The sequence below is a fragment of the Epinephelus lanceolatus genome, chromosome 21 (genome assembly GCF_041903045.1).
Source record: "Epinephelus lanceolatus isolate andai-2023 chromosome 21, ASM4190304v1, whole genome shotgun sequence".
In the NCBI taxonomy this organism is placed as follows: Eukaryota; Metazoa; Chordata; class Actinopteri; order Perciformes; family Serranidae; genus Epinephelus; species Epinephelus lanceolatus.
The window spans coordinates 3,844,549-3,871,378 of NC_135754.1; the positions used below are offsets into that span (position 1 = coordinate 3,844,549).

A 26,830-nucleotide genomic window follows, 5' to 3' on the forward strand; every position below is an offset into this window, starting at 1 on the left:
TCACCTTCACAAGAATGAAACAGACGAGGTCACGGTGACCTTAGCTCTCGACCATCAAAATCTCATCAGTTCATCACTTTGAGAGTGAGATTAACGGATGGACAACCTGAGAACATAATGCCTCTGGCTACCGCTGGCACTGAGGCACAAAACTTATAGGCCTCCGGAGTAAAGAGACATTTAACTTTGTGGCTTTCATGTGTTATGCTTTAGGTACCATTAAAGGTCGTTTTTGTAGAACAGTTTATGTACATTTTTATTCAGTGGATACACAATACAAAGAAAACATGCTGTCTGAATGATGGGACTAAAAACATTCTACAAGCAAAATAAACTGTAAAAACTGAAAATATGTTCTTCATAGTTAACAAGTGTGTGAATTTAAAAACATGATGACCAGAAAGAATCTGCATTTTAGGACCAAGGGAGGAATGATGCTTTACGCCACCATACATAAACATTAGGATGAAGGTGCTGTGGGGGAAAAGCTCATTTTATTAGGAAGCCTAACAGCTTTTTACAGCAGTTATCAGAACAAAAAGCGTCTCATATAAAGCTCATCTGGAACAATACATAATGTGAAGATTTTGTGTTTAAAACACAAAATGTCAGTAATGTTATGCTAGAAATGACAAATGGCAGGATTTCACAGTTTGAAGTTGCAACTGTACAAAGGTGTGCTACAACAATAACAGTGGTGAGACCAAGACTTCAGTCAGGTTGCATCATGGGTACCATGGTAGTCTGATCTACAGAGAGGTGTGTCTGTACATTTGCAACCAATGGCACTTGTCTCAGAGTAGAAACTTACTGAGAGCTTGCCAACAAGCTGCACCGAGGAGTGCACACATCCACAGCTGACATACGCTCTGTTCAAGAAAGTCAGCTGTCACTCCAGTTTTCTTTTCATCAATAAATCCCACAAAAATACCAAAAACTGACAATATGTTCGTTTGTCTTTTAGTTTTGTTTAGCTGAAAGTAATTCCTTACTAATGCATCATTTCCTCCTGTTTGCTAAAGACAACAGTATTTTGGAAACCTTCTGAGGGTTTTTAAAAATATATATATTTGTGCAGTGCTTTTAAAGATATATACCTTCAATATGAGCCAGCGGGCTTGGGGAGGAGAGCCACAAACAGTGTAGGTATATAGAGACCAGCTAACATATTGTTGGTTTTGGGATTTCCATGGATTTCCTGACAAGACAAATGCAGAATAACTGTAGACCTTTTTATTTTCCTCAGTATATTGTGGTTACAGTCAGGGCAATGGAACCTTTTGAACACTGCAGACAGAGAAGTATAAACAATATGTGTGCCTCCCATGATGGCTTTAACATTTCACTCACATCTAACCTTCTGAAATCATTGCATTTCATTTAATAACTCACTTTCTAAGCCTGAAACAATCCCACACTACATCATATGGATGGATTCAACTGACCAATCACAACTGACCAATATTTGTCTGCATTCAGGGTTTATTTTTTGATTTTTTTTTACTGAAGAGATGATGCTTGGTTATTGCAAAATGATCTTGCAGTGTCTGAATGCGGGCTTTGCCCTGTTGAACCTTAAAAGCATTCATGACAACTGGGAACTCTGTGATTTTTAAGTTAGAGGAAAACCAAGCAGAGCAGTCCTAGGTCATCAGAGCTTCAGTCTTCAGTTCTCATTAACATGTTTTTTCCCTCTAAACTCTAGAAAAACACATCTTATGTCTTCTTCGTAGTCCTGGCAGTTTTCGTAGAGGTGCTTGTCGTTGTCTTCCTGATTGTTTTGGCCTTTCCTTTGGTGGTGACCTTCTTCACTGCTTTAGCCTTCTTTGTTCCTTTCTTCGCTGCTGATGTTCTAGCAGCAGGTTTTTTCTTCTTGGTAGACAGGGTCTGCTCTCGGACCAGGTCTTCTCGTCCGATCTCTATCATGTGGTCCTCCCACGACTTTATCTCATTCTTGTAGCGAATTTTGTCATCCTCGGCCAGCTGGGTGTAGACCTGAGATGAGGAATTAACAGATATCTGAATACAGTACAACAATGAATTTACTGTTTCATTTGTGCAGCAGCATGAAGGTCTAAAAATAAATGATGTGTTATTATTTGGCAAACCTTTTTCTGATGACTAAACAGATTCCTCCAGTCCTCCAACAGTGACTTCATCTTTGCCTAAATGAACAACATTGATGGAAACGTATCAGTAACTGTTGTGCAGAGCCATGGCAATTCTTTTTAATTAAAACTAGTCCATACCCATTGGTAGCTTTGTCACCTTCTACCTATGCCAATCCTCAATGCCTATGTGCAGTTTCACATAGACTGACCACGCCAGTGAGTAGAAAAACGTGGGGCAGACAAAATGACTGACTGACTGACAGAATGACACACTGACAGTTTCTGTGATTATGTACAGCATACCATACCATGACTTAGTCATCCCAAAAATTAGAAAAAAAACAACAACATTCGGCGACAGGGGGAGCCACAGCGATCGGTCGCATTTTAGCCATTTTTAAGGATTTTTCTGTTGTTATAGCACCACCCAGTTGCCAATTAGATTTAAATTTCTCCAGTCACCTTGAGGCATCCTGCTCTACATATCTACCAAGTTTAGTAAAAATCGATATGGCAGGGGCGTCGGTGGCTTAGTGGTAGAGCCCCATGTACAAGGCTGTTGCCGCAGCGGCCTGGGTTCGACTCCAGCCTGTGGCCCTTTGCTGCATGTCTCTGCCTCTCTCTCTCCCCCTTTCACACTTCACTATCCTATCAATTAAAGGCAAAAAATGCCCACAAAAATATCTTAAAAAAATAAAAATAAAAAATAAAAATCGATATGGCGGTTAGGCCTAGATAAGAAATTAGCTCTCTAGCGCCCCCATTTTGTTTGATCGGGTCAGTAATGGACGGGTCCCCTCAGATTATGTGTGGTCATATGCCTACAATGTTGCGTGGTGATCGGTGAAACCCTTGAGATGTTATACACCTTCACGTGATGAGCCACGCCCTCTGCAATATTTATTGCCTTATAGAAGCTCAGTTTTAGTAAGTTTTCCAACACTTTGCCAAGTGGAAACTTTAGATATTGGTCCCTAGATTATGTTCACCGAGTTTCATGCAGATCGGTCAAACTTCCTAGGAAGAGATAGATTTTAAGTGTTTTTCAAAAAATTCAAAATGGCAGAAAATCTATATAATCGGAAGTTATGGGTTCTTGGGGAAAATGTGTTCCTCATGAGGAGAGGTATCTCTGTGCAAAGTTTCATGTGTCTACGATATAGGGGGAAATGAGATATGCCCATTCAAAGCTTGCGATTTCAGTTGGTTGCTATAGCGCCCCCCTTTGGACAACTGATGTAATATTGTTTCATTCGCATCCTCCCATGACATTCTACCACTGTGCCAAATTTCACATGGATTGACCAAGTCAGTGAGGAGAAAAACGTGGAACAGACACACCCACAGACAGTTTTCGTCATTATATAGTAAGAAAACAGACGAAAACAGAAAAACATTTAGTGTGATAAAATTATGACTACAACTGTCAACACCATACCATTACAGAGCCATACTCTGAGCATGATTTAGGGGGAAGGGACAGTCACAAAGATGGATAAAAGAATACATTCTTTTATAGGTAATGTTATACTTTCGAGTACAGTATATGATATTCCTCTAGACAGTGACCTGCTGTAAGACCCTAAGGCAACTGTTGAAGTATTTTCCCCAAAACTGTTAAGCCCAGTTTCAACCAAGCACTCCGGTTCAGTACACATTTTTTCTGTTTCCACTGTGAAAAGTTGTGGATGGTATCAATGGAACCGTTCCTTCCTGTCCCCATTTTTGGTCACCCCTCTGTTGGGGTACCCAGCACACAGATCTGGTCCTAAAAGGTGGAGCTAGAAACTCTGCAGTCTGTTGACTGGTCAATAAAGGATGGTCACTCTTGCTCAGGGCTGAGCTGAGGCTAGTTTATGTAACCTCTGTTCATACTGTGGCAAGTTTTGCATACATTAGTAAACTGTAACTGTAAAATGAAATTATGTTTTGATGCCTCTCGCAACAGCTGTAGTCTAAGAAAAAAATAACTTAAAGCCAGCGGTGCACTTACCATTAGGCAAAACTAGGCGGTTGCCTGGGGCCCCAGGTTTCTGATGGCCCCATAAAACTCCTCATACATTTATGGTTAATAGAGTTTTTTCTTATTTGCACACATTATTTATGTTTTTGATTAAAATCCTTTCGCTAAAATGCCAGCAGAATGCTTATTGTATTATGTGTGTCTCGGGCCCCCCCCCCCCCCTTCATTGGACTAGTCCATTTTACTGCGCATGTGCCGAAAGGATTCAGGAAGACAGAAGCAAAACAAACGGAGGGGTCCGTCGTGTGGAGATCGAGATGAACAACCAGTGAGTAATGTTATCAGAACTGTCCAAGGGGTAAATTTCTTCTTTTTTTTTTAAATTATCTTTTTATTATGTTTAAAGTCAACATATAGAGTGTTATACTTTGTACTACTGTTGAAATAGTACAAATTGGACAAACAGAAAAAAAAAGTAAGACAATTAAAAATAGAGGTAAAGTAAAATAAATAAATAAATAAAAGGGGGGCGTGTAGCATAGAAAAAAAAACACATGGGGGTTACATTACAAATGATGTTCCATTATAACCTGACGTCTGATCTATGTGGGCTAATGAAATCAATCCATCCTTTCCAGCATTTTTCAAATTGGTCCATCTTGAGTCTTAGAGCGAATGTTAGTTTTTCCATGACGTAAATTTCATGCATCACATTGAACCAGTCTACTAGTGTGGGTGCTCTTTGATTTAGCCATTTTTTTGTGATTGCTTTTTTACTGGCGACCAGCATTATGTTGAACATATATAATTTTGAGAAACCTAAAAGTTGGTGTGGCTTTTTACCCAAATACATAACTTGAAAACAAAAATCAATGTCACATCTTAATACATTTTTCATATTGTCTCTACTTTCAATCCAATATTGATGAATCACAGTGCATTCCCAAAACACATGAAAGTGATTTGCTCTGTCTGTCCCACAGCCTCTCCAGCATGTTGTCTGCCTCCCCCCAGGGTGCTTGAGTGCAGGTGTTAAAAATTATCTGACCCTGTTTTTCCAATTAAACTCTCTCCATGACAAAGAGTTAGTTGATTTCCATTGCATGCCATTTAAATTTTCCCACTCCTCTAGTGATAGTACAAAGTTTCCTTCATTTTCCCATCTTTCTTTTATGTAAGATGTATTGGTCCCACCTAATTCCTAAAGGCCTTGATATAATTTGGAAACAGTCCCTGCACCTAGGTCTGCTCTGTATGCAGCAATAAAGATTCTTAACACTCCTGCTCCAGATGTAGATTTTCCCAGATCAGCTTTGTTAATTATTCTTTCTCTATGGTGTCTTAACTGCAAATATCTAAAGAGGTCCTGGTTGATTATTCCATATTGATCCTTCAAGTTTTGAAAACTTTTAAGAGAGGTTTTTTCAAAGAGGTCCAAATAAATATTGATCCCTCGCTGCTGCCACAACTTAAAGGTTGCATCCAGTCTGTTTGGAGTGAAGCCTGGGTCATAAGCCGCCCACCTTATCAGTGAAAAAGGCTCCTTCTGCCCGTATAACTTCACCATTTTAAACCAGGCTTTAAGTGATACCTCTAGCCATGGGTTAGGCTTTGCCTCAAGATGGTGTTTTAATTCACTGTCCCCAATGGTGGCCTGTAATGGGATCTTGCCCAAGCAACGGCATTCAATGTTTTTCCATATAGCTGAATAGCTTGGGTCACAAATATGGATCAAGGGTTTAATCTGGGCAGCCTGATAATAAGTTTTTAGGCAGGGGAGAGCAAGGCCTCCTTTACACCTTGGAACCTGGAGTGTCTTGAATCTAACTCTAGGTTTCTTTTCCTGCCACAGAAATCTCGAAATCCACTTATCCCACTCAGAGGTTAGACTTGTAAGGTCCTTTGGTATTTTCACACCCAGGTAATTCAATTTGTTCACTTCATTAATGGCATACTTATCTCTGAACTGTTGACACGTTGTGTATTTGAATGTTAGCATCTGAGATTTATGTGAGTTTAATTTGCAGCCTGATATTGCTCCAAAATCTGAAAGTGTTTGCATTATGCAGGGAGAGAGGAGGCCGGGCGCGACAAGAACACCAGGACGTCGTCCGCAAAAAGCGCTATCTTATGTTCACCAGGCAATGAGATACCATGTATATTATCATTTTGTCTGATCATTTGACTTAAAGGCTCTATGAAGAGGGCAAACTAGAGAGGACTAATAGGACATCCTTGTCGACAGCCATGCTCCAACTCAAAGGACTCTGAAAGGGAACCGTTTATTTTAATTCTTGCTGTTGGCTTGTTATAGAGACTCTGGATTGTCCGAATAAACATTCTATGAAATTGAAATATATGCAGACCGTTGTATAAAAAAGACCAAATTACAGAGTCGAATGCTTTTTTGGCATCCAAGCCCTATATGATTGCTTCAATTTGTTCCTGGTTTATCTGATGGATCACATGTAATGTACATCTAAAGTTATCTTGAGTTTGCCGCTGTTTAAAAAAGCCTGTGTGATCCAGGTGTACGATTTCAGGCAGAATTCGTTCCGTCGTTTAGCTAATATAGATGCAAAAATTTTGTAGTCCTGATTTAAAAGGCTCACAGTTCTATAATTTGAACAGTCCAGCCTATCTTTTCCCTGTTTGGGGATAACTGTAATAACTGCCTCTCCCCAGGAGGGGGGAGGGTCTCCCCCCTGCAGCACCCAACTGAATGTCCCAAGCTGCAGGGGTGTCAAAGGTTCCCTCAGTACCTTATACCACCCAGATGTGTATCCATCCAGTCCTGGACTTTTGTTAGATTTAAGCCTGGAAATTGCCCTGTTCAGTTCCTCTGCCATTATTGGTGCACACAGAGATTCGTTTTGAGCCTCAGACACTGTTGGGAGGTTTAGCCCCTCAAGCAAGAAGTCTCTTAGATTCTTGTTTTCCAATCTTGGTTGAGTATATAAATTTTTGTAATAAATTTCAAAACACTGATATCATTTAAGTCATATTTTATACTGCCATCACTTGAATCTCTAATCTTATAAACAGTCCTCTCTGTTTGCTGCTTCTTTATTTTATATGCCAATAATTTAGTTGATTTGCTTCGTAGTAGTAGTACTTTTGCTTAACAAACATTAAGTTTTTAAGTATGTCTCTTGATTGGTTGTTATTTATTTTAGTTTTTATCTGATGCATTTCCTTTTCCAGGTTTGCATCCAATGTTGTTTTATGTTTCCTTTGTAAATCTTTTAATTTTGCTTCCAAATCAATAAGTTCCTGTTGTTTGCTTTTTTTAATGCAGTTGTCTAAGCAATTATTTTTCCCCGTAACACTGCTTTGCAAGCATCCCGTAGGATGGAGGGAGAGACCTCTCCATTGTCATTTTCTTCCACAAATTTTTCTATTTCAGCCCTCAACTCCTCCTTCATCTTCCCATTTAGAATAGAGTTATTTAATCTCCAAGATGTAATCCTTTTTTTTTTTTTTTTTTTTTTTTTTTGACATTTGAGTAGTACTTCCATCTGAACTGGAAATGCACATCCTTGTAAAACATCAAAAAATAATCAATTCGGGAGTAGGCAGAGTGGGGATTTGAATAAAAGGTGTAGTCTTTAGTTTTGGGGTGGAATTCCCTCCAAACATCAATTATACTGTACCTGATTCAAGCATTATGCTGTTGATTTTTTTGCTAAGTGAACTGTTTTGGGAGGAGGTCCAACATGAAGAGTCTAAACTGGGCTTTAGTCTAATGTTTAAGTCTCCTCCACATATCACGAGGCCCTGGGCTTTAGAAAGCATTAAGTCAAAAATTTGTTTATACAAGGACCAGTTTGCCCCAGGAGGTGCATAGACGTTCAGAAAAGTGACTTCTTTTCCTTCCATTAATCCACCCACCATAATGTATCTTCCCTCCCTATCTTTAATTTCAAAATTTACTTCAAAAATAAATCTTTCTGATATCAGTACTGAAACCCCCCTTCTTGTGCCCAATTTGTAAGAAGCAGAAAAGACCTTATTAAATCCCCTTCTTTTCAGTTTTGCGTGGTATGGTTCAGAGAGATGTGTCTCCTGTAGGAACACGATTCCCACCTTGTCCCTTTTCAGTTTATTAAAAATTTTACTCCTCTTGATAGGATTGAGAATGCCATTCACGTTATATGACACTACTTTAATTAGGTCTGTATTCATTGTACTTTTTTGGCATTGTCACCCAGCCTGTCTCTAAAGTAACCTTACCCCAAATGCTACACAAACAAAACACATAGCTCCAACACAGGGGTCGCGTTAACTGGATATTCTCAGTCATTGACCGTTTTTTTACAACAATGACTGGAAAATCTGAAGGCCGTCGGTCATTTTGACCGGTTGCAATTACCACCCCTGCCCACTTGGCGGCGGAGTGCACAGTACTGCAGAGAAAAAGTCATTCATCTGCTTCATGTAGCGTTGTTGACATAACGCCCTGGACACACCGGACGCGGAACCGAAGCACGGCGCCTAGCAGCGGAGGCAGTTTTCAGTCAGCGCCCATGTTATCCTATCTGACTGTCCACACAGGCCGCTGAGCAGAGCGGAGCACCCGCGGAGTAGAGGCAGCGCTTCAGTTCGGCGTCTGGTCTATTTTTCACGGGAGCCGCGAGCACTTCTGTCAAGCTGGATCGAGCGGATCGTATCAAACAGGAAGTCGGACACAGAAAAGACGAGAGAATCCGGCCAATTTTCAAAATAAAATAACAACAGCACGCAGGAGGAACGTGAGGAGAAAATACCGTGTTTATAATTTAAAATAACACAACAGTGCATAAACGAACACATTTTTCAATACCATAATCACTTCATTACAATTTTAATCTTGTGTCACCGAGCCTACAGGCATAACTACATAACACCCTGGACACACCGGACGCATTAGTGATGTGTTAGTGCCGTCCAGTGTGTCCAGGGCGAAGCCTAATGGCACGGGTGTGTGGATGTCTGTTCATCTTTTTGTTCATGTCCTTATTAATGCACACTTTATAACTTGCTTGTTGGATTTATTAAAAACGAACGAATGAGAATTAAATGTCTTTGAATATCTTTATTATCATTTAAAAACGAAAATTAAAATGACCGGTAAAAATAGATTATGACCGGATTTTTATGACCTTGTCGGTCAAAATGACCAGCGACGAAAAAGTCTAGTGCAACGTCTGCTCCAACATGAACTGAAACTTTGGAGCTTCGAACATACTGCTGAAAATAAAAACATATACAACACTGAAATGACTCCCTGAGATGGGGTCTTTTTTGTGACCCTGTTGTGGCCGTGATGTCCCGACGGCTCTGAGGGATTTCCTTCCTCTCCTATAAGGGGCAGAGGGCCCTCAAAAAGAGAAAATGAGTGGTACTGCATAATAACTATTGCCCCCATAATAGATTATTTAATACAGTATGCATACCTAGGAGACAGAGTCCAATATTCAGAGGAAACGTAAGCAAATTATAACCCGACTTTCTCAGATACATTTGGAAAAAAACAATCAATTAACAAAATAATGTTTTGACAATCAAAATCGTTAACCTGTTCGGACCCAGTCTCTTTCATCCACAAGGATTTACTCTAGATGGCAAAGTCACTTTCTTCTGCTCCTGCTGCAGAGACAAAGTCAGTTACTTTCTCCTGAAAGCGTCCAGCTTCTCCTTATAACCCGTGCGCGCTGCGGCTGTCTCAACGTCTTTTCCCCGGAGAGACGTGTGCCACGTCAGGCGCTTGATTTTCTCCTCCCAGCTCTCCGGCGGCTTGAACACTTTCACAGGTAGTCCCTTTGCTGCCATATCCACAGTTGCCTCCTCGGCCGAGTTGTAGAGTTTAGTTTCGTCTTGAAAAAATACTCTCAGTCTGGCTGGGAATGGCGTCTGGAATCTTATTTTTTTCTCCTTCAACACCCGTTTTGCCTCTGCGTAATCCTTGCGTTTTTTCAAAACCTCCGGAGCATAGTCGTGATCTATATTCACTCTTTTCTCTTTGAAAACAAAGCCACGTTTTTGCCAGGCTGTCTTCACGATGTCCTCTTTGGAGCGGTGGCTAGCAAACTTGACCACAATCGATCTTGGCAGTGCGTCATGTGGAGGTCGGGGACCCAGAGCGCGGTGTGCCTTTTCGATGTGCAGGTCTGTGGAGGGTGGAAGGTCCAGGTTTTCTTTCAGTAGCGTTTTGACAAAGGAAATCACAGAGGCTGTGCTATCTTCAGCCCCTTCGCAGACACCGTGGATCCTAATATTGTCCCTTCTGGCTCGGCCCTCCTGATCTTGCCTCCAGGTGAGTCTGTCGTTTAAGCATCTCCAGTATCGCTCCCTCCACTCCTTGTACTCTCTTCCGCCTCGGCAATTCGCACTTCTGCCTCATTAATCCTGTTGTTAGTCTTGTTAATCTCTTCCTTAATGTCCTTCAACGTGTCTCCGTTCTCTCTGCGAAACTCTCAATTCTTGGAGAATCACGTCCAAGTCTGCCATGTTTTTTTCCTCGCTTAGTCCCTCTGTAGCAAGCTGGCTAGTGCTAATGCTAGCGCTAGTTTCTTCTTCGAGATACTTGTCGGTCGCTGGGTATTGTCTCGAGTCTCTACCTTGTCCCGGCTTTTTCTGCTGTATCCTAGGCATGTTATATGCCCCTACAACTAATTATACCAATTTACAGTGTTATCTGACCAAGTAACTGGGGCTTTAAAAATTAGCTTGGGGGGGCTGCGGGATTAGCGTGTTGCCTCCATGGCCGCTCAACCGGAAGTCCGGGGTAAATATCTTGTATATTGATAAGTATTCCTTTACGTTATGCATTCAAAACATTACAAAGTATGTAAGTAAATTAACAACTACTCAATGTGCATTAAAATGATCCCTGTCAGTGTTTTAGCTTTGTATTAATATCGCTTTAATGTGTGTTATAATTTATTGCTGTAGATGTTTAAGGTTGAGGAAAAAGGAAAAAAACGAGAGAAAAGGAGAGGAAGACAACGAAAAAAAGGGACGGAAGAAGAAAAAAGGGAGAGGGAGACAACGAGTAAATGGGACAGAAGAAGAAAAAAGGGAGAGGAAGACAACGTGTAAAAGGACATAAGTATGAAAAAAGGGAGAAAGACTGACAGAAAGGGACAGGAAGAGAAAAAGAAAAAAGGGAAAGGAAGACAACGAAAAAAAGTGACAGGAAGAGAGAGGGCCAAAAGGTACAAAATAATACATGTGTATTCTGTTAAAATTTATGTATCTGTATAATTGACCTGTTGTTGTTTTGTGTGTTATCTTCTCATTTCAGCACCACAACATAGAGGACAGCATCTACTTGCTGAACCTGCTTGCTGCTGCTGCCCATATTTGAGCTGTGTAAAGGTAAATCATCTCTGTCACATATACAGTCATGAAAGTACAACTTATCTAGTGAAATCAATTCTCTGTATTTGACCCATCCTAAATATTCTATCAGAGAGCATGCTGGTAAAAAAATAATATGTGAATATTCTGTTAAAATATGTGTATCTGTATAATTAACCTGTTGTTGTTTTGTGTGTTATCTTCTCATTTCAGCACCACAGCAATAAAAGGATCAATAAAGGATGTGGAGGGCCCCAAGCCTGTCTTCGCCTGGGCCCCAAAATGACTAACTCAGACCCTGCTTAAAGCAACACTTACCTTTCTGGAAATTTTCTTTGTTTAGGTTAAAATGCTATTAATAAGCAGATGGCACACTAAAATGTAAGTGAATTCCACCAGAAATAAAAACTCATAATTGTACCATTCTCAAATGGTTCTAAGAAACGTCAAGGAGGTCAAGTCAAACATCATAATGGACTATCCCAGTATTTCAGATACTCCAATAGAAGAAACTATGTTGAAAGCAAAGGTACAAAAGGGATTAATATCAAGATTGTATAATACTAATACTAATACTAATAATAATATAAACAATGGAATGAACCATAATTCAGCACGACATAAATACAAGTGGGAAAAAGATGTGGGACACGAATACACGCTGAAGGAATGGGAAGATCTATTGGAGAAAAAAAAGTTTGGTTAACACCAAACATAGACTTATGCAGTTTAACATATTTCACCGTGTGTATTATACTCCCCCAGGCTACAGCAGTTGAGTCCTAATACACCATCTTAATGCCCAAGATGTAATGCAGATAATGGTGATATGATACACATGTTTTGGAGGTGCACACACTTGGAAGGATTTTGGAATAAAGTTTATAAATATACATCTGAAATATTACAGAAAAGAATTATCCTGGACCCCAGAATATCAATTTTGGGTGATGTAGAAATGTGTAAAGAAGTTAATAATGATGAAAAAAAAATATTATTATTAATAATGACAGCAGCAAAAAAATACATATTACTTAATTGGAAATCCAAATATGTACCTCCAATAACACAATGGGGGAAGAGAACTACTCTCATACTGCACTCCAGAAAAAATCATGTATAATGTTAAAGGTCAATCAATGAAATTTGATAAGATATGGGGCAAACTTGTTAATAATATAAAAAGATAGAAGGGCAGATATTGCTTTAGATTAATTTATGGATATTTCTTGTGTGTATGTAGGTTATGAGAGAATATATTTTTGTATTTGAATTAAGATTATAATGAAATGATGTTGGTAGGACAAAGAGAATGTTGAATATGTACATATGATGGGTGGGGAAGGTATGGGGTAAAGGAACGAGTAAATGTTTTTTAGCTTGTTTGTTCTTTTTTTTGTGTAAACGATAATGATTGTATTGACACATGCAAAAAAGAAAAACCCAATAAAATGCAATTTAAAAAAAAAAAAAGAAAAGAAACGTCGAACTAGCCCTGAGATGACCATGGTTTTGCCTGGAGCTGTCCCGACGGGGAGATGCCGGCAGCGCTGTGACAGGAAGTGGAAGTGGGTGAAGAGCGGAGGGGTTAGCTCTAGGCTAAGAGCTAACCCCATCAAACCAGCTGTTCTCAGTGTCCTTCTGGCAGACGTCCGCTTGTTGGACACGAAAAATGGATTACATCTGACTGTGGTGATCCACTCACCGAGGAGTGAGGGACTGCTGCGTCCTTGTGTTCACTTGAGACATGGATGAATGGTAACATATCAGACTCCGGTGTTGAGCTAACAGGGCGAACACTACATAGAGCAGACAGGGAGGCTGCATCATCTGGTAAGCTCCGGCAATATATGCAAACAATTCATGGTGCTGTAATGTGAAGAGGATCTCCCAGTTCTGCTCTCAGGATGTGGAGTTTTTCACTGTGAAATGTCGACCCTTTTCATCTTACTATTGCACTATATGTTCTTTCTTATATGTTGCACAAATTGTTTTTAAATGTTTTGTTTCTTTTTGCTTGGGGTATGTGAAATGTCATTTAGTTTTTGTGCTGCGCATAAAAATGACAAATAAAGAAGTTCAGTTCAGTTCATAATGTTATATATGACAGCACAGCATCCAGTTGCTAATGGCTAACGTTAGCCTACTGTAGCATAACCTCTGAAACATTAAAGGTGCTGTATGTAAGAATGTGGCCAAAACGGTCACTGCACTCAAATTCAAAATACTGCCACGAGTGGGGGGGGGGCAGACATGATTTGTTGAGACTGATTTGTTTGCCCATGGGCGGCTGCCGTGGCAGGGCCGCGTCACCACGTCCTTGATCTTCGGTTTTCCAGCGGACCGTTCGAGCAAGTCCGGCTTCTCTGCTGCTAACACTGCTGCCGGGATACAGCTGAGGAGGAGCCGGCTGCTAATGCTGTGTACTGGGACACTGCTAATGCTGCTTGCCGTGCTGCTGTAGCTCAGTTGTAACTGTAACTGATGCTGAGACTCTACTGACTGTGTGACTGGTAGACGGCGGTCGGTGGCGCAACAGGCCAAAACACAAATTCAAAACATAAACATGATTTGCGGACCGTAAATTTTTTTTTTAAATGCGAATATTCTGGCCGTACTATTGTTGTCGGTGAGATCAGTATGTTATATAAACATTATTCCTTAGTCTCTGAGACATATTAGGAGGATTTTACGACTATTTGCTTTAGATTTCTTACATATAGCTCCTTTAACGTTATCTTCCTTTTGTGTTTCCACGCACTGTAACCTTATTCTAAAACTCATCAGTCATCACTGACTCCGGTTGAGTTTTAAAACTCCAGAATCGATTGACTGTCTTGGTTATAATGTTACACTCGCTCTTCTCTTCTGTGTGTCTAATGTTACCTTGCCAATGCCTATGCCTATCTTAGACATAATGAGGACGTAATGGAGGAGGGGGAGTGGGCCGTTGGAGGTAGGTGGAGTTCCAGGAGGAGAGGGATGGGACTTTGGAGGAAGGCGAGAGTTGTGGATGTTCAAATATTTTCTAAGTGCTGTGTGAAATGCAAGAAAGGTAAGAGTTGCTTTAATTCACTGAGTCAACTTCCAGCAATTTTTAAGGTGGTACGTTTGCCTGTCATGCTACTCAGTGCATGAGTTGATGACATGAATCCATCAGCGCACCTTAAATTCAAATATGACAACTTTAACAGTTCCATTAGTTTTTATTGTCTCTCTTGGATGACATACACTAATCCTCACTTGGAGAAAAAAAATGCGATGCGGAATGTTGTTCCTGTGGGCTACAGCAACTCTAAACCCCTGCGCTTGCCTGAGAAGGACTACATGCACAAACCTGCTATTTCTAAATATCCCATGGAGAGAGACTCTCACTGCAGCCTGTTCTATTTTGTTCTGAAAATATCGGTGTGCAACCCTGTTCTGTGGATGATACATGAGGTGCAGACTTCCCTCTGTGTCACTGGTGATGAGGAAATACAGTGACCGCTGGATGGAGCAGTGAGTAACAACAACCCTGTCCACATATAAGAGTACTTTTTGCGGTGAAAACGCTAAACGGAACTAGGGTCTAGGTACCATATCTGAAGGATTACCAAAGGTACCATAGCAGAAGTGTTTGGTGGAAACGGAACTTATGACAAATACTCATGCCAATAAAATCAAACCTCTCTTTATATTGACAGCCATGATTAGGCCCGTCATGATAATACATATAAACTTATATTACGATATATGGACATGACCCTTGATACTGCCTGTTGTGTTAACGTGTATTTGTTAACATAAAAAATGTTTATTACTTTTTTTTTTAAAGATGCTCTTTAAAAGGGTGCGCTTCTATTTTTATGCTATTACATAATCATAGCAGTGGCAAATGGTCTCAAAATGACAATATCATTCATCACAACTATAAAGGCCACTTTTGATTTTTTTTTTTTTTTTTGGTATAAAACAAACTCGAAAATTGATGAATTCAAGAAATTCTCTAACTACAGAACAAACTAATCTGTTTATACAAGTCATTTTTGAGTTCTTTTTGATGTTGCATCACAGATTTAAATGTTTTTGTTCTATGGCAACTTGTGCAACTCATTTTGGTCTGACCGGTACTATGATAATTCTACCACAATAACACAACCACTAAGTATCTCACACAACCTTATGTCAAAAAAATCTGAACTGTTCCTTTAAATGTCACATCATGATGCTGTGGTTACTGACCTGTGAGGTGGTTCCTCTGGCCTCCTCATAGTGCTCTGACATGAAAATATTGAACGGGGAGCGAGGACGCTTGGGCTTCCCCATGCTGTTTAACTCCTGGACCACACACACAGAGGGGGCATGGGTATATGTATCAATACATATGTTTAACAACAGGACACCAGTTGATGTAACAGGGTTTCAGTTTGCTGACTGGGGCTATTTCAGATTCACATTTAACTCCCACAGTCAGCCCTAAACTCAAACCTGCTGTTGCGTGCACCCTGCAGTGCTCTGTCCTGACACACTGCTTGTTTCAGTGCAGGGGCTGATGTGACAGAGGACAAAATACTGTCAGCAAAGTCACACCTCTAGATAGTTTAAATATCAAGTCTATGATGTGTTTCTAAAACCACATAAATGAAAATCTATCTTGAAACTTTTGACAAAAGATCACTCCAGCCTTCCCTTCTTGCCTGTCTACTACTCCTCTCCTGTGGAATCATCTTCCTGTTGAGGTCCGCGAGGCAGACACCGTCTCCACATTTAAGACTAGACTTAAGACTTTCCTCTTTGATGAAGCTTATAGTTAGGGCCGGCTCAGGCTTGCCTTGTACCAGCCCCTAGTTAGGCTGACATAGGCCTAGTCTGCCGGGGGACCTCCTATAATACACCTGGCACTTTCTCTTTCTCGTCCTGTTACTGCATTTTGCTAAATCGGCCATTCTGGATGTCACTAACTCGGCTTCTTCTCTGGAGCCTTTGTGCTCCACTGTCTCTCAGGTTAACTCGTATTGCAGCGGTGCCTGGATAGTGTGACGTGTGTGGTTGTGCTGCTGCCGTGGTCCTGCCAGATGCTTCCTGCTGCTGCTGTTATCATTAGTCATACTTCTGATGTTATTATACACATATAATTATTGTCATATATGTATACTATCAGATATATTAATATACAGTACAGGCCAAAAGTTTGGACACACCTTCTCATTCAATGCGTTTTCTTTATTTTCATGACTATTTACATTGTAGATTCTCACTGAAGGCATCAAAACTATAAATGAACACATGTGGAGTTATGTACTTAACAAAAAAAGGTGAAATAACTGAAAACATGTTTTATATTCTAGTTTCTTCAAAATAGCCACCCTTTGCTCTGATTACTGCTTTGCACACTCTTGGCATTCTCTCCATGAGCTTCAAGAGGTAGTCACCTGAAATGGTTTTCCAACAGTCTTGAAGGAGTTCCCAGAGGTGTTTAGCACTTGTTGGCCCCTTTGCCTTCACTCTGCGGTCCAGCTCACCCCAAACCATCTCGATTGGGTTCAGGTCCGGTGACTGTGGAGGCCAGGTCATCTGCCGCAGCACTCCATCACTCTCCTTCTTGGTCAAATAGCCCTTACACAGCCTGGAGGTGTGTTTGGGGTCATTGTCCTGTTGAAAAATAAATGATCGTCCAACTAAACGCAAACCGGATGGGATGGCATGTCGCTGCAGGATGCTGTGGTAGCCATGCTGGTTCAGTGTGCCTTCAATTTTGAATAAATCCCCAACAGTGTCACCAGCAAAACACCCCCACACCATCACACCTCCTCCTCCATGCTTCACAGTGGGAACCAGGCATGTGGAATCCATCCGTTCACCTTTTCTGCTTCTCACAAAGACACGGCGGTTGGAACCAAAGATCTCAAATTTGGACTCATCAGACCAAAGCACAGATTTCCACTGGTCTAATGTCCATTCCTTGTGTTTCTTGGCCCAAACAAATCTCTTCTGCTTGTTGCCTCTCCTTAGCAGTGGTTTCCTAGCAGCTATTTGACCATGAAGGCCTGATTGGCGCAATCTCCTCTTAACAGTTGTTCTAGAGATGGGTCTGCTGCTAGAACTCTGTGTGGCATTCATCTGGTCTCTGATCTGAGCTGCTGTTAACTTGCGATTTCTGAGGCTGGTGACTCGGATGAACTTATCCTCAGAAGCAGAGGTGACTCTTGGTCTTCCTTTGCTGGGTCGGTCCTCATGTGTGCCAGTTTCGTTGTAGCGCTTGATGGTTTTTGCGACTCCACTTGGGGACACATTTAAAGTTTTTGCAATTTTCCGGACTGACTGACTGACCTTCATTTCTTAAAGTAATGATGGCCACTCGTTTTTCTTTAGTTAGCTGATTGGTTCTTGCCATAATATGAATTTTAACAGTTGTCCAATAGGGCTGTCGGCTGTGTATTAACCTGACTTCTGCACAACACAACTGATGGTCCCAACCCCATTGATAAAGCAAGAAATTCCACTAATTAACCCTGATAAGGCACACCTGTGAAGTGGAAACCATTTCAGGTGACTACCTCTTGAAGCTCATGGAGAGAATGCCAAGAGTGTGCAAAGCAGTAATCAGAGCAAAGGGTGGCTATTTTGAAGAAACTAGAATATAAAACATGTTTTCAGTTATTTCACCTTTTTTTGTTAAGTACATAACTCCACATGTGTTCATTCATAGTTTTGATGGCTTCAGTGAGAATCTACAATGTAAATAGTCATGAAAATAAAGAAAACGCATTGAATAAGAAGGTGTGTCCAAACTTTTGGCCTGTACTGTATACCAACAACATATTGTACCACAAAAGCCATAATTATTATTATTATATTATTACTTAAATTAATATTGTTGTAAGCTACTGTCATTACCGTCTGTCCTGCATCTCTCTCTCTCTCTCTCTCTCTCTCTTTCTGTCTTGTGTCATACAGATTATTGTTAATTTATTATGGGTCCTAAGGACAGAGGGATGTCGTATGCTGTAAAGCCCTGGGAGGCAAATTGTGATTTGTGATATTGGGCTTTATAAATAAAATTGATTGATTGATTGATTGATCGCTCTTACCCTTTTTTTGCGGATGGCCTTCCTCTTGGCCATCCTCTGTCTCTTTTCTAACGTTTGTTGCTGGACCTGTGCTGGGGTCAGCTGGGCCTGGTAGCGCTGGAGGTCCATCTTAAACTGCTCCCTGGCCTGCAGAGAGGCTTCCTCAAAAGGCTTCAAGGGTAAGAGATACCAAAAAGAAAACAATTTGGTCATAACAACAGAAAAGAACATATAAAGAGATGTCATGACAACAGAGTTTTGTTTTACACTTAGGCCCCGTTCAGATGTAGCGTCTAAAAGCGCGTGGAAAACGCCAGCTGTGCTGTTTCCATCCTTTTATCCAAGGCGCTTCGGAGGTTGCGCTACTGTCACGCCTGCCGTTACTAAGCAACCAAAACCGCCTGTCACTCACAGGGGGATTAAAAAGTGACAGAAATAGCGTATCATCATGCTCACCAGTTATCCCAAGCTCCGAGCTGATAATTCTCCAGGCATTGTTCCTTCTGTTGGAGTCAAAGTAGTACGACGAAGACAGGTCATGTAACTCTGGGTATCCCTGGACAAGAATGATCAGTCGCTCCTCCATTGCTTGCTGCCTTTCACACCACCGGATGTTGTGAAGTCCGTTGGACGGAAAGGAAGAAGCAGGTCCGTGGAGCGGATTGGTTAATTCTTATCACATGACATGCAGTGCGCTTGCTGCATTCGAAAAAGTTGAGATTTTTCCATCTCTGTGCGCCACAGACGCGCACGAAAAAACAGGCGCGTCGCACCTAATGCACGCCGCTACGGCGTCGCTTTGGATTGTGAGCGTGCTTGACGCGCGTCTACATTGAAACTAATGGATTTGTGCACGCAAAAGACGCTACATCTGAACGGCCCCTTAATCAGCATCAAAAGCCCATTTTAAATAGGAATTGTGCAAATTTGCAGGAAAGCCCAATCTTCGGTCACCATTGGTAGTATAAAAAACAAAATCGGAGAGTGCAAGCAAATGCTGCCTGCCTACTTTTGTTCATACAGAATGTGCCTTTTTCAAGGCAATGGGGGGGGGCATGAGCATGGCCATGCTCATGGCAGGATAAAATACTTGAATAAAAGGCATACACTTTATACTACTCAACAAGTAGAGGAGTAAAATACCCGTTTCTGGTCTGGGCTCATCGTTCTCCACTGCTGGGCGATCATCCTGATGATATCCACTGCTTTGATTTCTGAGGGCAACAATTTTAAGATGATTATAAACAACAGAACTTAGGGATGGGCGATAAATTTATTTTATTGATTAAATCGAATTTGTAGTTTAGGTCAATTTGTTTTTAAGAAAATCGATTTTCTCTTTAACATCCGCCACTGACGCTCCACGCTGGGCTCCCGTAGTTCAGAGTGGGCTCACGCTCACTTGATTTTAAGTGGGGTGTGGGGGTGTGGGGGGGGGGGGGGGGGGGGGGGTCGATTTAAATCGTGAATCGGATTTGTTGTGAAAAAAATCGGAGATTTTTTTTTTTTAGGCCATATCACCCAGCCCTAACAGAACTGGAGCATTTGAGTCATTGACTCAGGACAGAGAAATCTCAGACTGATCTAGCTTAGCCATGTGCTCTGATATTACATTTCATTGTGATTTAATGAGTTTTAATTAAATCACAAGTAGGGCTGCCATTAACGATTATTTTCATTGTCAACTAATCTGTCGATTATTTCTTCGATTAGTCGACTAATCATTTCATCGAAAAATGTGTTAAAATGTTGAAAAATGTCGGTCTGTCTCGCCCAAACCCCAAAATTACTCACGCCAAAGGGTTTTAGTTCACTGTCACGGGAGAGTGTGTAAAGCTGCCAATATCTGAACGTAAGAAGCTGCAGTAAGAGTATTTTGGGGTACTTTTATAGTACTTTTCTATGAAAAATGACTCAAACCGATTAGTCGGCTACTAAAATAGTCACCGATTATTTTAATAGTCGATTAGTCATCGATTAGTCGACTAATCGTGGCAGCCCTAATCACAAGTCTATTAGGGCTGTCACTTTTGATTAGGGCTGTCAAAATTGCTCAAAAATGACGTTCGAATATTCCTTCTAAAAATAACTCATAGGTTCGAACCATTCGAATATTTTTTTTCCGCATTATGTCCACAAGAGGGCAAACTAATACAAGGAAACATACTTGTATATGAAACATAACTACCTGTAGGTATTTTTATTTCAACATAAACGTCTTTGAAAACATTTACATACCTACACATTAAAACACATAAAACAATTATCTATAACACATAATGACCGCGGACCTCTCGCTCGCCCCCCCCTCTCTGACCCGTGGCCACACCGCCCGCGGAAGCGCTGCGAATAGCCTCGAAGCACCGGACCGTGACTGGCTCGCGACCTGCAGCGATCGTTTTGGCGTCTGGTCTATTTTCTGCGCGAGCCGCGAGCGAATGTGTCAAGCCGGGTGACGGAGACAACAGCTGGGAGCAGAACCGCTTGTTGACCAGCGTGGAGAAATGCGCGTCTGATGCCAACGCCCACTCCCAAAGAGGACAGCTGCAGTGGTGTTTTTTTTTCTCTCTCCACAATCGAATATCAATTTTTTCGAAGGTCCATTTTTTTTTCAAATTCGAATTTAGAATATTCGTTGACAGCCCTACTTTTGATTCGAGTTTTGAACATTCGTTAGAACATGAGGTGAAAAGTTCATGTTCGAGCTGTAATTACCTGTTTGAAATGTTGGCTGCAGTCTCTATAGGTGCATCAGACAATTTGATGTAGTTTGCCTTGTGATCCAACAGAGGGCGCTCTAAGAATTCACTATCATGTTGACCTACTGCATGACCTACTGACCTATCACTAAACAAAGCCAATGTTAATGTGTTGTTTTGCTACGTAAATGGAGGACAACAGCAACAAAGCCGTCCTGAGCAGACAATCACGACACAAAAACATCTGAGAAGCAGCGTGTGGAAGTATTTTGGGTTCTACACCGTAGATGGCGAGAGGGCAAGAGGGAGAATAGGCAGCTGCTGCCCTGGGTGCGATGGGGAGCCTGTTTGGGGACTTGTATAAATCGAGTGACTTTGGTAGAGGTAGCAGACAGCAACCCTGCTTTGGCGGAGAGACACAGAGTGCAACAGGTAACCACAACTCTCAAAGCTGGCCTGTAAATACCTGTGTGTGCCAGGAACGTCTGTGCGCTCTGAGCGCGTGTTCTTGTCGGCAGGTAATATTGTAAATAAAGAGAGCCGCACTTGATCCCGATCGGGGGGGGGGGGGGGGGGGGCGGCTCATTTTAGATTCGTTTGACCTTGATTTTTTGAAAAAGTGACAGCCCTAGTTTCTATCACACTGCACACTGTACTACAAGCACTTACTGCCACTTCAGTGCAGCAAGTTTATGGAATCAATAACTTACTAACTTGAGGTATAAGGTGTTGCAGATTTACCTGGGTTGTTCCTGATCATGAGTGGTTTCTGCTGCACTACATATCTCATGTACCCGTTCAGAGGCCTCTTTGGAGGACCGCTTGCCTGAGAGCTCAGACATTTCACTTGGTTGATGTATGTAGCTGGGAGAACACTGGTACACCTGCACCTGCAGTACACATGTGCAAACACACACACACACACACACACACACACACACACACACAAATATGATGGAATGCAAAGAACATCCTACCATCCATTCTTTCTACTGGAGAGAACTTTACACAAAACCCCATGCACATAGCTAGCAATGTAGGGTGCTGTCACACCTACCTCGTTTTGTCCGGACTTTAGGACTTTTCCGTTTGATCCGGACCAAATTTACAGGTGTGAAAGCTCCCCCGGACCATGGTCCGGACCAAAGACCCGAAATTTGGTCCGACCAAAATAGGTGGTCTCGGTCCGGACCAAACAAAATCATGGTTCGGACTTTTGCGGTGTGAAAGCTTTTTTTCCCCCGATAGTTCGGACTTTAAAACCTTTAACCCTATGGACCCGAACAACGCATAGTGGGTCCAAATTCACACCTGTTCTTCTCTGTTCTCAACCTATTATACAGATCTTGTTATCAGTCACTTCATATAGTGAGGAATACCGCATCTTACCACATCTTAGGCTTGCGTGTGTTTCTCCCTGTCTATCCACATTTGTAGTCCGGCTTTCAAGATGCACATATCTCCATATTGTCCAGCTGACACTCCATCAAACTTTGTATGACAAGACCAGCGCACTTCACCTTTGCGCACCCAGACAACTGCAGCCTAATTATGCATGCATGACAGGGCAGCAGTCACCATATACATTGAGGGGGACAAAAACCACTATTCAATGCAACTATCTGCAATCAGTACATAAATGTATCTCTATATCAACTGTCCCATCACATCTGATGTCAGATCAAAGGGGAATGGCATCGTTTGGCACGCGTAATGGAGCTGCTCCCGGCTGTGCCCCAGGCTGTGCCCCCGGCTGTGCCCCCGGCTCGACCGGCTCATCCTCGTTTTCCTCCTGCTGCTGCGTGGCACCGTTTGGCACGCGTAATGGAAACCCAACCTGATTTGATTAACACAGCTGCAAACTGAGTTCACATCCCTCTCAGCCAACCACAAACAGCCACAGCATCAGATAGGGAGTATATATTCAGCATCTGTCATCTTAGAAAAAGAAAAGAAACAGAGTGAGACTGCGAGAGAGAAAGAGAGCGCATGCGCGCACGAGAGAAACGCTATCAACAAATTGTAAGTTATGTTCGGTGTCTTAAGGGTTTACGTGCTTCATGTGATTGCCTATACAAATGTTAAAATGTTCTTGCTTAACGTGATCTACAAAGATGGAGTACATTATTGCGAGGAGGAGGAGGACGCTGCTGCTCTCTTCTGCCATGGCGAATTGAGTAAACTCTCATTACGCCTCCGTGCGGCGCATTTAAGGGCGAGGAGAGGGGCTCATTTGATTGGTGTGATGTGAATCGGCTGTGTAAAACCCACTCCATGCCTTCTCTCCTCCCTCTTTCCGACTTGCGCAGGTAGGAGGGACAGAGGTGGGAAAGAGGAGTAGCTGCGCCAGGTGCACGGTGTGCCAAACTTGCAAAACACCTAGTTGGCGAAGCGCAGGTGTGCTGCGCCTCCCCCTCGCCCGGTCTGCGAAACTAGAGGCCACGTAGTTAACGTCAATATGTCATTTGGTCCAGTCGCCTTAATGCAGTGTGAAACCAAACCAACCGGACCAAATGTATACAATGTAGCAAAAACACGGACCTTGGTCCGGACTTTCAGGTGTGAAAGCCCCCTTAGGCTACCTATTCCAGAGTAACAGAACACACAGGTTGAAGATCTCTAGGGTTGAAATGATTGGTCAAACAGTTGATAGATTAGTTGATATTAACAAAGAAAAAAAGCAACTATTGTGATAGAAATAAGTATCATTTCCAGGGTTCCCACACATTTTCATGGACAAAAGTTCCAAGCTTTTTCATGACTTTTCAAGGACCCTTAAATCTTTTTTCCCCCCACTTGCACGACTTTACTAGACCATATCAGATTCAAACTCTTTTCAGACATAATTTCAGCTAGCTGGCACACAGAAAGAGAGAGGCAAACCCAGGGAGAAAACCCTGTCACACATCAATGCATATAGTATCAAAGCTATGTTAAGTCAACAGTTATGTTGCATTATACAAAACAAAACAAAATTCCCAGGGATGCCCGATATTGGATTTTTTTGCCTATAACTGATATGCCAATAATAACAACTTATTCGGCAGGTAACCGATACCAATATCGCCAATGATATAACCATTTTTCCCCCCACCTAATTTTTCAAGCAAAAGCAGTAAAAAAAAAAATCACCAAACATTCTCAAACAATGTTATTTTTTAATGTAAACTATCTTTGAGTTTTTCACCTTAACTTCATTTTCATATTTGTATTACCTCTTCTATTCTCTTTGACTTTCTTATTTACACTTTTAGACTTTTTGCACTGTCTGCACTGTGGGTCAATTCTCTGTATGTCTGTTACATGACTGTAAAATTGCCAGAGCCTCTTGTATCTTGAAACCCCCTGGGAAGTTGTGCTGGACTTTTTTTTTTTTTTTTTTACTGTTTCTTGACATTTCAGTGGCTATACAAACAATTACTCAAAGAAATTACTCAAAGAAATAATCTGCAATCAATTGCAATCAAAATAAACATTAGTTGCGGCCTTAAACACATTTTTTAGTACCAGGTTCCAACACATTTTTATGGACAAACTCTCAAAACCTTTTCATGATTTTTTTTTCTCAATGATTTTAACTAATTTCATGTATTATCCAGGCCTGGAAAATGTGATTGTGAAATTCCAATACTTTTCCAGGTTTTCCAGGACTGTGGAAGCCCTGTTATTAACTAATTATTTAAGCATACATCTTACATGTCAAAGCAGCAATGTGGATGGAGATGTTTATCAGTTTTATAAACGTTTGGTATCATGCTGTATGTACATTATGGCCTAAAGATATTCTCTATTACAAAAAAGTCACAGCATCAAACTGCAAGAGGCTTAAACTGCTGCACCTGAAGACAGTTATTCCAATTCGAGCCCTAACCCAACCACACGCGCACTACTTTTAATGTAATGTAAAGTCCATTTAAGATTTGGCTTAACAAGCCGTCTTTCCTATTACCACACAAACGCCCTATATGTCTTGTTAGTTAGCACTCCTCACATCCAAAGACTTACTACTCTTTTTAATATGAATTGTTATCTAAATCAACGCGTCAAAGAGTGGCTCTGACAGTCACTGACAGTTGCTAAATAACAATGTAAGCTGTAACATAGTTTACTGGGGGTCACAGAGCAATTAACTTATCCTAATACTAGCCATTGCTACTCTTTCCACATCACATTTTTTCCGTTACAGTATCTCATTTTGATGATGAAAAAGCGTGCTTACAGTAACGTTATGCGGACTGCCAAGAGAGCAAGCTAAAGCTAGCCTGCTAACTTAGCTCAGCCACAACTTGAGCAAGCTAACACAGTAGAGTAACTTTAGGTTAGCCAAGTTACCTTGCCAGAGTGCTTGTACAGGAGAAGACACTGAAGGACTTAGCCAACCAGCTAACACCTGCTGTCATTAAGTTGAACGGAGCCATGTCGGTGAGAACAGACGTTAAAGATCTCTAAGCAGAGGGATGAAAGACAAACGTATTGTCAAACGAAAACCAGCGTGCTGTTCAATTTACGCATTAGACGGTTTAACTGAAATTGAGCCTCTTCCCCGCCTCCTTGTTGATATGTATGAGCTGCAAACTTGATGCAAAAGGCGCCCTCAGACTTTCCCGGTGCATTGTGGGAAAAAGTCAAGACGGTTTACTTCCGTTTCCGCTAAAATCCTTATTTTAAGCCAGCCCTGCGTTCCAAATCGCATACTTCTACTATATACTTTTAGTATGTACTGCAGCTGCCCTTAAAAAGTATGTAGTGTAGTATGCAGTATGCATACTATTGGGACACACTACATCCACCATCACATCGCTCCCTGAACTCCGACCCTCTTGCTCACTTCCGTCGCCGTCCGTTGCGCCACATTTGAATATTTTGTGTTGTTGTACTTCGGAGATGCAGCAAATCTCCTCTCGTCGAGCTCGCCAGAGTCGTGCATACCGTCGGAGGTGCCGGAGAGCTCTGTTGCTGTTATGTCGTAATCTATGTTGTTTCTAATAAACTGACGTGTTCACGTAAACAGTCCCAAGCCTATTATTAGTGACCTGTCTATTGAACTAGTCACCAGTAGGCATATTAACCCCCTTCACACACAGCTCTCTGTTGCTGGCAGATGTTTGATGTTGAATATTTATTTATTTATATTTATTTACAGCTGTGCAGCTGCTGGCACTATATTCTGTCTGCACGTGAAGCAGCCTTACATTCACATTACTTTTATTTGTAGTGTAACATACTTGCACATTCTTTCTACATTACTTAATATGTGTTTGAGTTTTACTATTTATATATTTACTAGTCTATACTGCTCATACCTGGCCCATAGTGTATTCATATTTAGTCATATTCATTCATTATTTATACCACACTTACACCACTGCCTATACTGGTAGAAACTTCTATATTGTAGTCATAGTTGAACCCTAACATTGATTATACTATAATCACAATAAAGTTGAATGTTGTAACCGCGTTCTTGCAAAACTGTATGATATGTGACAGTATATAATCAGATCATTGCAGTCCTAATATGTAGTGTCTTAGAATCTCAAATTAAATAAACCATGTATGAAAGGAAGTGTATGCGTTGGTTGTACACGCAGCTCAGTCAGTGCGACGTAACTTCCGCTGCGCAAAGGACTGTGGGTCAGAATGGCCAAAGAAGCATGCTGACAT

At 41.4% G+C, this 26,830-nt stretch overlaps 1 protein-coding gene and 1 long non-coding RNA gene across 3 annotated transcripts; one reads left to right on the forward strand and one right to left on the reverse strand.

The window, feature by feature from the left end:
- Window positions 1–229: 229 nt before the first annotated feature.
- Window positions 230–25,760, reverse strand: tfam (transcription factor A, mitochondrial). 2 transcript variants are annotated; one of them, XM_033611521.2, is made up of 7 exons: window positions 25,499–25,760; window positions 21,908–22,056; window positions 19,611–19,681; window positions 18,489–18,638; window positions 15,640–15,735; window positions 2,109–2,165; window positions 230–1,995 (listed from the first exon to the last, which is right to left on the reverse strand). In XM_033611521.2, exons 1-7 carry the CDS (start codon window positions 25,582–25,584, stop codon window positions 1,717–1,719), a joined length of 888 nt encoding a protein of 295 aa, XP_033467412.1. In that variant the 5' UTR covers window positions 25,585–25,760; the 3' UTR covers window positions 230–1,716. The 2 variants fall into 2 exon arrangements, with proteins under 2 accessions (XP_033467412.1, XP_033467413.1); XM_033611522.2 differs by lacking the exon at window positions 15,640–15,735.
- LOC117247189 (uncharacterized) lies at window positions 10,230–11,835 on the forward strand. The gene is made up of 3 exons (XR_004500805.2): window positions 10,230–10,369; window positions 11,360–11,433; window positions 11,629–11,835. It is a non-coding gene; the product is annotated as an uncharacterized LOC117247189 (long non-coding RNA).
- Window positions 25,761–26,830: the final 1,070 nt, after the last annotated feature.

Bases quoted from the DNA above. Each gene is read 5' to 3' on its own strand.
- tfam (XM_033611521.2), bottom strand. From the start codon at position 25,584: ATGGCTCCGTTCAACTTAATGACAGCAGGTGTTAGCTGGTTGGCTAAG. The intron at 2,166-15,639 runs GTCAGTAACCAC...TTGTTCATTTAG, and splicing joins CCAGAGGAACCACCTCACAG to GCAAAGATGAAGTCACTGTT. The intron at 1,996-2,108 runs GTTTGCCAAATA...TCCTCATCTCAG, and splicing joins TGTTTAGTCATCAGAAAAAG to GTCTACACCCAGCTGGCCGA.